General features: G+C 44.0%; 1 protein-coding gene across 3 annotated transcripts in view; it reads left to right on the forward strand.

The window, feature by feature from the left end:
* Positions 1 to 13,580, forward strand: part of LRGUK (leucine rich repeats and guanylate kinase domain containing) — a 109,249-nt gene that overhangs the window by 46,809 nt on the left and 48,860 nt on the right. For all 3 annotated transcript variants that reach the window (XM_053897576.1, XM_019452783.2, XM_019452784.2), the window contains exons 11-13: positions 1,240 to 1,359; positions 7,255 to 7,351; positions 11,105 to 11,218. In XM_053897576.1, the coding sequence (XP_053753551.1) occupies positions 1,240 to 1,359; positions 7,255 to 7,351; positions 11,105 to 11,218 (331 nt within the window). The remainder of the gene's footprint in view (positions 1 to 1,239; positions 1,360 to 7,254; positions 7,352 to 11,104; positions 11,219 to 13,580) is intronic.

A 13,580-nucleotide genomic window follows, 5' to 3' on the forward strand; every position in this document is an offset into this window, starting at 1 on the left:
TCTCAGCTTTTTTCTGTTTTTTTCTGTGGATGTTCAGAGACACTGAAAAATTATGCTGCCACCATTTCCATTCTTCTTCATAGAATCCACACCTCAGCCTTATATTTTTAAAGTAGATTTTATTTTGTATTTCTATAGTTGTGGCACGAGTGGAATTCATACACTTCAGCCCAGCTGGTAGCCGGAGATTTTCTTCCTTATTCTAGTCTTTCAGGCCCAGAAGCCATGCCCAGATTCCTGTATTAGCTCTTACCTATTAGCTGCTAACTTTGAGCAAGTTAACCTCTCTGGACTTCTGTTTCTTCATGTGTGCAGCGGGGATAATGATAGAAATATCTTCATTATCATCCTGTAATAATTACATGAAGGTAATGTATGTAGGACTCCTAGAATAGTGCCTGGCACATAGTGATTGCTCAGGTCAATTTTAATTGTTACCATTTTCATTGCATGTCTGTGTTCTAATTCAGTAGGTATGGGTGTTAAAACTTCTCACAGAACTTTCGTTTTTAAGTTCTTGAGGAAATACTTTTATCAACCAAGAACTAATACATCTTACCATATTTTTTCCTTTTAAAAATGTTGTTCAAAGGGTGCCTGGGTGGCTCAGTTGGTTAGGCATCTGACTTCCACTCAGGTCATGACCTCACGGTTCATGGGTTCGAGCCCCGCATTGGGCTCTGTGCTGACAGCTCAGAGCCTAGAGCCTGCTTCAGATTCTGTGTCTCCCTCTCTGCCACATCCCTTGCTCATCCCCATCTCAAAAATAAATATCATTCGGGCGCCCGGGTGGCTCAGTTGGTTAAGTGTCCGACTTCGGCTCAGGTCATGATCTCACGGTTTGTGGGTTCGAGCCCCACGTCAGGCTCTGCACCGATCATGCAAAGCCTAGAGGCTGTTTCACATTCTTTGTCTCTCTCTGCCCCACCCCTGCTTGTGCCTTCACTCTCTCTCAAAAATAAATAAATAAACAGACATATAAAAAAAATAAAGACCATTAAAAAAAATGTTCAAGTAAACTGACATACATTTGGATTTTGTTTGTTATCTACGCTGTGAATGCTATTTTGGGCATATTATCATCAACTTGCTCGGGAAAGTAGGATGAGGCTTCTCTCCAGTGCCTGCATGCAGCAAGGGCTCAGTCATTGACTTTAGTGTGACTGTGGTGTAGACCCCGCCCCCTGGGTATGTATCCGACTGGCCCAGGCCCTCACCCACTGACTGCCTGTGTTCCAGCACTCTTCCTCGCCTGGACGCCCCTTATCCCATGCTGGTGCTGGCCGGTCCTGAAGCCTGTGGCAAACGAGAGCTCGCTCACCGCCTCTGCAGACAGCTCAGCGCTTACTTCAGATACGGGTGAGTTTGTTCGTGGGCTGGTAAGGCTGTGAAATGGTAATGTTCATGGGCTGGTAAGGCTTTTGCTCATTTCGGCTGTTAATTTTAAGCGAGCTCCGAAAGGTCCATAGGAGGCGTATCAGCTTCTTGGCCGTTGATTACACCGCCATACACCCTGCATCTTCAATTCCCCAGACGCTTAACTTCATTCCCTGGCAGCCGAAATCACTCTCCAAGGTTCGAAAACACACGTGTTGTTGGTGAAGCCTGGTGGCGTTAGAACACGGGCTCATCCTGTTACCACGTGACGTGACCGCGCGGCTCGGGATCGGCGCCGCCAGGTGTGTGGGCTGGTGTGTGTACCTGGGACCGCTGCTCCCACCCTCTGCCGTCCACTTGCTTCCCTCCCCACGGATCTTCCTCTTTGTTTTTGTTTTTTTTAATTTTTTTTTTAACCTTTATTTATTTTTGAGACAGAGAGAGACAGAGCATGAACGGGGGAGGGTCAGAGAGAGAGGGAGACACAGAATCCGAAACAGGCTCCAGGCCCTGAGCTGTCAGCACAGAGCCCAACGCGGGGCTCGAACTCACGGACCGCGAGATCACGACCTGAGCCGAAGTCGGATGCTTAACCGACTGAGCCACCCAGGCGCCCCATGGATCTTCCTCTTTGGAGGGATATTTCAGGAGGAAGGAAAGAGAAAGGGCAGCATTTTTCCATCTGGGTCAGCATTCAGTACACTCCAGTTTTCTGGAGCAAATGTTTTGCTCTGTGATTCCCTAATGGTCTGGTTAAAATAGAGGACAATCCCCCCCCCCCCCCCCAAAAAAAAGGACCATTCAAAAAGTCTTCAGCTGGCTTTACAGACTTTTTAAAGGTTTCTGGGAGTCAGAGTTAACCACTGTGGTCTTTTAAACCGGTTTCCCCTTCATTTTGACATATGGCAAAGCAATTACTTCTAGATTAGTAATGTTTGTCGGTGACCGGAGGAGGTGGCTGCGAAGATATTTAGGACAGCCAGAGAAATACATACAAATTATTTTCTAATGCCTTCCATTCCCTTAAGCTATACATGTTCGAACAATGTAAATACTATTTTAAACAGGTCCATTTATTTAGATATCTAAAATTACATGCCTCATTTGAACAACTCGAGGATTCAAATATATAGGATGATTTATTCATTAATGTATTTTAAGCACCCTGAAGTAACAAAAATAAATTAAACTTAACGGTAGGGAAAAAAAAAAGCATAGTGTACCATGCTGCCTGTAGAGAGGTGCCGAACCTGTTTTAAATGATAAGTGGAACACAATGAATGGAAGGTCAACCTAGGGCAGAAAAGATGTATCCTGACTGTTGTGCCAGTATGAAACCTGGAACCTTTTATCAAACCCAAATACCAGGAACCAAGGCTTTCTCTGATTAGATTTCCTTTTAATTATGTGGTGAATGTTGGGAGCCAGGTCCTTCATATTTGTCTGTGATACACGTTGTGGGTCATGCTGGATTGGATGTGTTCTCGGAGGTGTTCGTTAACTCCTCACCAAGATTGTGATCCAGTCTGCTTCTGTGTTCTCGCCTGGATGGGCCTTCTAATTATTCATTTTTATTAAATCCTGGTTTTCCACTTATTAGGATACTTATCCATCATGTTTGTGACTGATTTAATGTTTGTTTTCCATTCACTCAATGGCCCATCATTGTAAGAATTCCATCCAGGCATGGATCAAAGATCATATCGTTGGATTAAAAAAAAAAAGAGATAGTAGATAGCTAGAAATCTCATCTGTTGGGAAAGTAAGATAGTACTACTTTATATGCAACAACTTTCTAATTAAACCAAATGATAAAACCAAAGCACATCCTCAGGGGCAAGTCATTGCTCTTGTGTAGATCTTTTTATTCTTTACCCAACGTAATTTTTTATTGATTTTTAATTACATGGAAAAAAAGGCACGAATACAGTTTCATCATGAAACACGTAAGTATTCACAAAGGCACTTTCTCTGTCATTTGCCTGAATCTTTTCTTTCCCTTCTATTTCATTGTCTTTTGGTATTTTGTCTTCCTTTTTACATTACATTGACCCATGACGGAGACATTCAATGAAATTCTCACACACCAAGTTGCATATCCAGATATAAAAATATGAAAAGGAAAACATCATGATATAACAAGTGTTGGTGTGGCTGAGAGATTCTGGACTTGTTTTAGGTTTTGATTTTTCTGTTTGTTCTTGGTTTTAGAAATAGGTTGCATGTTCTTTCTTTACCTGTATTAGTTATACGTGGCCTGGAGATATGAATTGACAGCCTTCAAAATCTCTCTCTTTCCAACCTTAATATCACCACACAAATCAGTGGCTCCCTGGACGAGTAATGAATAATGAGAGAAACGTAAAACGATGCCAGTATACCTGGGCACCTTCCAGATTTAAGCCTTGAAAGTGATAGGAATAGTCATGAAAGGAAAACCTTATTTTCTTTCTTAGACCTCTAATTTACAGCAATCTCCATTTTGTAACCTTTTTCATGATCTTGACTACCAAGTTTATTTTGCTTTTATTTAGCACTAGAGTCCAGTAAAGTAAAAGACCATAGCTACTTAGCTACGTGAGATCTATGAACTACAGTTACCTAAATTCAGTCTAGTCTAATGTCTATTTATACAGATGTGACATACTAGTAGAATGACTCATTTATTCATCTAATCTTTGTTTATTGAGCACGGGCCATGTGCAGGCTGTAAGCTGTAAAACAAACAGACGTGGTCTTGCCCTGGGAGCTTACAGTCTAGCATGGGATTCTGACAGGTAAATGCTGGCTAACAAGGGAGTTTGGCGGGTGCTATGATGAGGGAAGTAAAGAGCCTCTGGGATAGGAAGAGTAGAAGGTAAATGGGATGTGGAACTTGAACGGGTGCCTTCCAGACAGAAAGAACGATGGGTGTATTCGCTGAACTGAAAGTACGCTCTGAAATACGGCAAGACTTGGAAGCACAGAGGGAGACGGCAGAAGAGAAGACCAGAAAAGTAGACAGGAGTCTGATCGTAAAGGCTCTGCAAGTAGGAGGTGTCATGACGACCGCTGCGTTCCAGAAAGTGCACCCTGCCGGAAGCTTGGCAGAGGGTGGGGCAGGGAAGACTGGATACAGGGAGACCGGCTGGGGTACAGTAACGGCCGGTGATGGCATGAGTTAGGGAGTGATGTGTAGTTACGGGCAAGTGGACAGGACAGTGGCTTCCTGGGATTTGATACTCAGACAGCGTGTGCTGGAATCATATGTGCTGATGATCTCTTTAAATGTCCAGCAGTTAATTGACGCATATTTGCGTTGAGCATTAGGACCAATTTAAATTTCCTACCGGATGCCTTAGGGAGACCTGGGCTTTTGTGGGTAGCCTTTGAAAGAGTTCACTTACCAACACATGGCATGCTATCACGTGCTTGAGTTTAGATGTGCTCACAGCCAAACCTCTGCCCCAGTATTTGCAGTAACAAGAAGTTTGTTATTTCCTGAGGCAATCTGGTCCAGAATTGAGATTCTGAAACTGTGCTTCTGAATCAAACTGAAAACATTTCTACTTCCTCATCCAACTGCTAGCTCGTCTTAGACATCTTTTCTTCCTGTTACTTTTCCCTGGATATTTTACCATTCCATTGTTGGGTCTGACCTTGCGGATCCCTTCCCCTCCTGATCGTCTCCTCTCCACAGACTTGGTTTGTTAGGATCCTTCACGACAGCTGGCCCATGAACGGGCCTTTCGAATGTCTAACCTCACTCGTAACCCTCAGGACCAGTGTCTAACTCCGTTCTTTTCGTGTGGCTCCCTTTGCAAACCATGAGTTAACTGTTCACCATGACTTAACTAGTGAATCCATTAGTAAATAATAAACTCATGGAATAGCATTGCCCTTAGGGGAGAAGAAGGCTACTGAAGGTGATGGCCCGAGCAAATTTCTTTGTCTAAAATTTGGCATCATTTCTTTGCTAAGTAAGTTTAGTGCAACCGTGCTTTCACTCTGCAGCATTTCCTTTTTCAGATGTTCGCATTTGGGGAGCATGCTTCACAGCGAACATTTCTTCATGTGAAAACTGGATGACAGGATTCAAAAATCCACAGGTCATCTTAGGTCCTTCTTAATAGAAGTTTCCATGGCGGATACAGGCTCTGTCATCCTCATGCTCCACGTCAGTGAAGCCTTCTCTTTATTTACCTGCCTAGAAGCTTCAGATGACTTCTTTGCCGTGTCTTCCTTTTAGAAATTCTGAAAAAATTCCTGCCGCTCAATCCCTTTGTTGGAAAATGCAAATCCGGCATGGTGCGTAAAGGCTATGCTAAGGGTGTACAGCACGGGATGCCAAGTCCCTGATTTATCTTTCCTGACTGTCAAGGACACCGATAGACAGAGGGTCTCAGGGCCCTGCCGAGGTGTGTGAAGAGATGCCAGTGTATTCGCACAACAAAACAAATGTCGCGGTGTTTTGACAGTCTTAGAATATACTCTCTTTCCCAGGTATATAATTTAAATGTAATGTTAAGACCTTAAAACTTACCAGTCTAGTTAATTCTTGATTATAATGGAAGGGAAACAGTGGGATGAATTATAAAAACTTGGCTTTGGCTTTGTAATGGAGAGGCTTTTGAGGGTTGTGACTTTACCCACTTAGCATGATCGTAACAGGAATTGACAGGGAGTCATCCTGGCATTGCTACTTAGTCACTCACTTAATTGCTGTGCCTCAGTTTCATCGTCTGTAAAATGAAAACAATAATCCCCGCCTCGTGGTTTTTCTTATGAGGAATAAATGAAATAACACGTTGAACGTCTAGCTATTTTCATCTCCTCTTTTAAAACCACAGGATAATAAAAGTCAGCCTGCGTTCCCAGAACTTAACACGAGACGTCAGAATGGGAGGAAATCGAGAGTCCTGGGCTAGCTGGGACCCTGTCATCTAGTTCTGGGACTGACACTGGCCTGCTCTGTGGCCTTAGACTGGCCATTTTTATTGTCCTCCGCAAAGTAGAGTTCATCACACCTGTTATCCACTCCACAGGTCTCATTTACTCATTCATGTTATGGATACCTAGTGAATGCCTGCTATGAGCCAGGCATGGGGAATACAGTCGCACGTAAGATGGACAAGAAAAGGTCTGTCCTCATGAGTCCTACATCCCGCTGGGGAGGACAGGGAAAAGCCAGACATGTGGATAAAAGAAGGCAGTTTTGGTGACAGAGAGTAAGTGGGAGCTGGGGACCGGATGGGGGCGCTGTTGCAGTCAGTGATCAGAGAACTTAGCTGAGAACTCCATTCACGGGTTCCCGTGCGAGGCTCATCCCTGGTATCGAGTACTGGCAGCACGGAGGCGATGGGGTCCTGAACAGGGACCTGGGTGCGATACAATCGGTGGCAGACAATGAGGGTAATGGGCGCGTACAGAAGAGGTGCGTAATCAGCGATAGGGGGTGGGAAGGCTTTTGGGCTTGGGGAGGACATGTAACTTGAGTCCTGGAAGACAAGTGGGCTAGCCAGGTGGAGGAATGAGGAGGGGCGTGGGAAAGTGCCCACAGAGCAGAGAGGACACGAAAACACTTGGGTGGAAATATATGAGCAGTAGACATCGTTCTATTGCCGAAAGTAGTGTGGCAGCAGAGGGGCTGGTTCCAAGGTGGTAAACAACAAGTAAACATCGGGTGTTGATGATCTCAAATTTCTACAATCCCTGTAGAGTCAGAGCAGCTGAATGTAGCCTAGAGCTTCGAAACCGCAGCGTTTTCACAACCATGTTGTTCCCCAATTCACAATCCACAGATCAATTTCAACTTTTGAAAACATACTTTTACCAAAACCTTTTCCATTTCGAATCTCAAGCTGCTAGAAGTAGACTGGTTATCTCCTCTGTTTTCAGGGCCTGTCACACCACAAGACCGCCTTACTTTGGAGAGGGGGATCGAGTCGATTATCATTTTATCTCTCAAGAAGTTTTTGATGAAATGGTAAACATGGTAAGAATGTTCCCCTTTGTACTGCACAAGAAATGCATGTTCTCTGCTAGAAATATGAGGAACTAGCGATAAAATCGAGAAACGCTTTGTGTCTGTTGAGAGAGGTGTTCTCCTAGGATTGTTTTTTTTTTTTTTTCTTAAACCACTTCCACATCCTTGTGCACGTGCTGCGTTATTTTTTGATCTTGGAGGGAATATTGTAACTTTTCAATAAAGCTACATGAGTAGACATTTTAAGGAAATACAAGAGCACTTCGAAAAGTTCTCGCGATCTGTGTTTATCAGGTGCTGCTGTTATTGATGAGGCTTCACTCAAGATGGGCAGTTCTCACAGACCCGATCTGATGTGCGAAACTTGTGAACTGAGCCTCCCTCGGCGTTGGAGTGCTCTGTCCAGAGACCGCTCCCGTTTGCTAAAACTGGGGCTTTCTCGTGGTCGTCACCCTAAGCACCATTTCATCACGGTGTGTCCCATTCAGTTGGTAGGACACACATACAGCCCTGACCTTCCACGTTATACTGCGTGCACATGATTGTGGTCCGTGTAAGCACGGGATCTGCCGTTTCCACGAGTTTAGTTTTGAATGGCCAACTTTACACATAGTGTGTGTGTTTTTCTTGTGTTCACAGAGAAACCCAAGTGATTAAGTCCTACAAATCCCTAGGCCGTTTCCCCTCTAACGTTGTCAAAAGAACATCCTAGAGATTCTTTATAATCTCTCCTTGGGCTGTATTTTGGTAATTCAGTTTAATGTATCAAGAGTACTTTGGGATTTTATATTTCTAAAAGCCTTAATAGAGATAGGAAACATTATTAGTAAGTAGCGTTAGTAAGAAGCATCCTTTTAGGGCTCTTTGGGTTGAAAGGCAGCTAGTTCATGAAATTCATGTTGGTTTCTCTTGTTAGAGTCTGAGACATTTTTTCTTGGCTCAGTTCACCTGTTCTCAGTACCCCGTCTGCTTCCCTGATGTTATTACCTTATTTATAACCTTATATATATAAATAAATAACTTATTTATATACCTTATTCCCTTATGTTATTCCCTGATGTTATTACCTTATCCTATCAGTAATAAGGAAGTCTGGTTCAATCCCTAGTCTAAGAAATCGCTGTACTTGTACACCATATTTGCTCGTACAGTTTGACTCCCTCTGCAAAATCCTCGTGTGTTTGAGAAGTACTTGTTTTTACTGCTTCTGCTAAAATCTATCACTTCAAAATAATGTCATTTTCTTCAACTTGAATTTTGTTTCTGAGCTCCTTTTTTTTTGATATTTAAAACATTTTTTAATGTTTATTCATTTTTGAGAGACAGAGACAGAGCGTGAGTTGGGGGGGGGGCGGTGCGCAGAGAGAGAGGGAGGCACAGAATCCAAAGCAGGCTCCAGGTTCCGAGCTGCCAGCACAGAGCCTGACGCAGGGCTCAAACTCACGGACCGCGAGATCAGGACCTGGGCCGAAGTTGGATGCTTAACCGCCTGAGCCCCCCAGGCGCCCCTGAGTTCCTTTTCTTGAAAGTGAGCTTAAGACTGTTTCATGAAGAGGCAAACATACAGGTTATAAACTCGTGACACATTGTCAGCGTCGCCAGTCACACCGACACACGCAGCCTTCTGTACGCAGAACCCTCCCCCACCCACGCAGCCTGTCCCACCATGGCATGCCCCAGCCTTGGACACCTGCTGTGGACAGTCACAGCCATGCACTCTGACCTACAGAGCCGCACACCCTCTCACATACTTACTGCTGCATATCCCCCAGCACCGACACGAGGGTCATCGTGTCGCATGCCTACGGACACGCGAATCTTTTTTAAACACATGAATGCAGTCACTTCCCTGCAGATATACTCCCTGACTTGTGGAAATAGGATTATTGGAGGAGGCTTCTGCAATAGGACTGTTGCTGTTTACGAAGATGTCCGCGAACAGAAAGAAATGGAAGATCACCATCCAGAAGCTGGAGGACCACTTCATCTCAGTTCTTTACAAACAAGTTCGACAGGGCCTGTTTTGTATATAAAAGTACAGTGCTGGCTTCCTTCCGACCTTGCATTTTTCCAGAAAATACATTTGGGATTCACAGAGGGAGGCCCTTGTACACACAAGTAAACAAATTCATAGTATATATCTGAAGAGTGATTCAAGAACACATTTTGAAAACAGGGTGAGTCACAGTAAACAAGACAAAGTATATACCTGATGGGACATTCAGGTATCTATCCTATCTATATAGATGACAATATATATATTAAAAGATGACGTAGTATTTGTTTCAAAGAACAAAGAAGGTATGACATTGAGGGAGTAAAATATCAAGGATATTTACTGTTGAGTTGTAAACTTTTAGACTGTATGATATAAACTTCTTTGGATTATGGGGTGTGTGGATTTTCCTCATCACCCATAGCAGACTCATTCACTAGAGACCCACCTACCCCAGGAGATACTCTGTGTCTCACGGGCTTCCAACAGATAGCCTGTCTCCCATCCCCCCCAATCTCCAGAACCTCTGGGCCCAGGAAGCACAGGTAGTATAAAGGACTCCTCACTGTTACTGGTTTTTTTTTTTTTTGTAACTTTTTTTATTTTTGAAGGAGAGAGAGACAGAGCAGGAGTGTGGGTGGGGCAGAGAGAGAGGGAGACACAGAATCCGAAGCAAGCTCCAGGCTCCGAGCTGTCAGCACAGAGCCCGACGCTGGGCTTGAACTTGTGGACCGTGAGATCGTGACCTGAGCTGAAGTCGGACGCTTAACGAACGGAGCCACCCAGGCGCCCCTCACTGCTACTGCCTTTCGATGGGATTCGATTGACGGGATTCAGCCTTGCAGATTTTCATTCCATCATTTATGTGAAAATCCTGTGCACGAGGAATCACAGTTGCCAAGATCATTCATGTTTTTTTTTTTTTTTTTTTTTTTTGGTCATGAGCTTTCCAGTTTAGATTACACCTAGTGGTTTAATAAATCTAATATTGTCAAAGGAAAAAAGACAATTTTGAGAGCCATGTTTTTGTTTTTTTTTTTTTTTTACCTGGACTGTTCTGCAAAGGAGTACAGCTTTGGGAAGAACTGGGCTTCCAGAATACAGATAGAAGGCAGCCTTTAAACCTCAAATGACTAGAGGGCACACAGCAATTCTCTTGAATAACATTTGGGACAGTTTCAATACAAAGCTATGTTTTATATGGAAAAGCAGAAAGGGTCTGTTTTTCATGGCTTATCTCAGGATGCAAAGGTTTTCGGATGTCCCTGTAATTCATGGCCTTCAGGCTTATCTGGGAATGCAAGGCTTTGGAGAATGGGAGCTTTCTCTGGGGTACCTGGTATGTTGGCGTAGCCAACGTGGCCGTGGCAAAAGGCAGGCTATCAGTTTTGCTTTCTCAGCAACGGCAGCTTATGGTGCCCAGTTGGCAAGGAAGCAGGTAAGTAAGCAAAATGGTCTGTTCTACCATAAGCTTTGGTGAGACCTTTACTCTCCCTGGATGTTTTGTCAGCAGATGACCGTATTTCCAGAAACTTAATTTTTTTTTTTTTTTTTTTTTTTTTTTTTTTGCCAGCTGAGAATTCTGTTTAAATTCTCTACCACACTTGGGTGTTAAGTTTCATAAACCCATCGTCAGCCTTCTATAATTGCTAATATTCATAGGTTTTACGGAAGCATATAAAAGTAAGACATCAAATAACTTTATTTATATTAAAGTTGAGTATGGCAGCTGTTACATGAAAATCTTTGTACCTCTCAAATTTCAGGGGAAGTTCATTCTAACATTTAATTATGGGAATCACAACTATGGATTAAGTAGGGACACCATAGAAGCCATTGCAAGAGACGGTTTAGCAAGCTGTGTTCACATGGAAATAGAAGTAAGTGTTTTTTTCACTCTGTATTTTTAACGTGTGTGTGTGAGTTTGTATGTATATATTTGGGGTTGAGGAAGGGGCTACGGTGTGCAGGTCGCACACTTGCCAGGCGCGGGGGTGGGGGGAAGCTTATGGTTCGTATGGGGGAGGCCAGACACGAACAATTCGATGACAGGAGTTATAGTACGAGACATAGCACACATACACTATGAATAGATGTGCCCCTCAGGATTTATTTCCTAAGTTATTTCCTCACTAAAGTATCCCTTTTATTTTAGGGTGCAGTCTCTCTTTATCTCAAGTGCTATTAGGGAAAGTTCCTTCTCGCAGGCTACGGACCTGCCCGGGGGCTCTGTGCAGCTGGCCGTGCTCTCTGATCCTCCGTGGGAGATGTGTGGCTGATGCTGGCAGTGACTGCAGTTGCTCGCCGGTTATGATCTTTCCAGGCTGTGAGCAGTGTAGACTTGCAGATTTCAGGATTCTGCCCCCGTACCCTGTCTTCCCCAGTGATCTCCTGCAATTGGAATATACAGAAATTTCTTTCCAATCCATATCCAGGGTAAAACCGTGACTACCTCACTTATTTGTTTTAAAAATAGATAACTTTTGGGGCGCCTGGGTGGCCCAGTCGGTTGAGCGTCCGACTTCGGCTCAGGTCAAGATCTCGCGGTTCGTGAGTTTGAGCCCCGCGTCGGGCTCTGTGCTGACAGCTCGGAGCCTGGAGCCTGCTTCGGATTCTGTGTCTCTCCCTCTCTGTACCCCTCCCCTGCTCACGCTCTGTTATCTCTCTATCAATAATAAATAAGTGTTAAAAAAAATTAAAAAAATAAATTAAAATATATACCTTTAAAATAGGGAGGGAGACAAAACATGAGATTCTTTCTTTCTTTCTTTCTTTCTTTCTTTCTTTCTTTCTTTCTTTCTTTCTTTCTTTCTTTCTTTCTTTCTTTCTTTCTTTCTTTAACGTTTATTTATTTTTGAGACAGAGAGAGACAGAGCATGAACGGGGGAGGGTCAGAGAGAGAGGGAGACACAGAATCTGAAACAGGCTCCAGGCTCTGAGCTGTCAGCACAGAGCCCGACGCGGGGCTCAAACTCACAGACCGTGAGATCATGACCTGAGCCAAAGTCGGACGCTTAACCAAATGGGCCACCCAGGCACCCCAACACATAAGAGATTCTTAAATATAGAGAACAAACAGAGGGTTGCTAGAGGGGTTGTGAGAGGGGGGATGGGCTAAATGGGTAAAGGGCATGGAGGAATCTACTCCTGAAATCAGTGTTGCACTATATGCTAACAAACTTGGATGTAAATTAAAAAACAAATAAATTAGTTAATATTAAAAAATATGTATATATAGCTTTATTAAACATGTGAAATCTTTAAAGGCCATTGCTTGTCTATTTAAGGTACGCTCACTGAGCGGTCTAACAGTTTTGTAGTCGGGAAAAAAAAAGTTACAAAAATGATACCCTTAGGTCAAGCTTAGAGAAAACAAAATCTGGGCGGGTCTGACAGCCCTTTCCTATGGCTGCTGAGCCTTCTCTAGAACTGGTTTCCTTTGTGACTTGGCCGAGCGGGGGACTGTGATTCCTTCTTGGCTCCTGGTGTTGGTGTGTAGCCTCGCTTCAGTGAGACTGGTCATGTTTCTTCCAGCCCTTTAATTTTTCTAGCTTCAAAATCCTGCAGTCCTCACCTCTCCGCAGTTGATTGCTTCTGCATCCTTAAGGAGGTTTTCTTTCTTTCAATGCTAATAAGCAAAAAAAAAGACCTCTTTTCCCAAAAATATCTTCCTCGGGCAAGGCAGAAACTCCCTGGCGCCTCTTGCTGACCTTTACCTTCTTCTCTGGGCACTGGCTTCTGTTTTGTCCTCTTCCTCCCTGTGAGCTTTCCCCGACTCATTTCCAAGAGGTCGACTCTATATAAACCAGGTCTCATTTCCCTGATGCTCCCGAGGGAAAGCATTTTTCCAAACTGCTCTTGTCACTGACGCTTACAGAAGCTGTTTTTTAAAGAGCCTGTATTGCTTCCCCCACTGAATGTTTAAAACCAAGATTTTGAACGTTGAGTTAAACTACTGATGATGGGATGGAGGGGGGAGGAAGTGCAGAGTTCATTTGGAGCGGCTCTTGTGTTGCACCTGTGAGGAAACTGGTGCTCAGGGAGTGTTTGCAGGATTTGCTCGCAGTCTGCTGGAGCTGGGGAGCCACAGTCACCATCCAGCCCTGCTTCTCCCTGGGACCTGCTGGCTGCACGGTGGCTTGAGCTTGGCTGTCCCTTGCTCTGGGTAGAAGCTGTGAGATGTAATAGGAACCAGCCAACCAGGTTGCTGGTTTAGGAATAAGAAGGGTCCCAAGGCGAAGG

The sequence above is a fragment of the Panthera pardus genome, unplaced genomic scaffold (assembly GCF_024362965.1).
Source record: "Panthera pardus isolate Hobbes unplaced genomic scaffold, ASM2436296v1 HiC_scaffold_8, whole genome shotgun sequence".
NCBI lineage: Eukaryota > Metazoa > Chordata > Mammalia > Carnivora > Felidae > Panthera > Panthera pardus.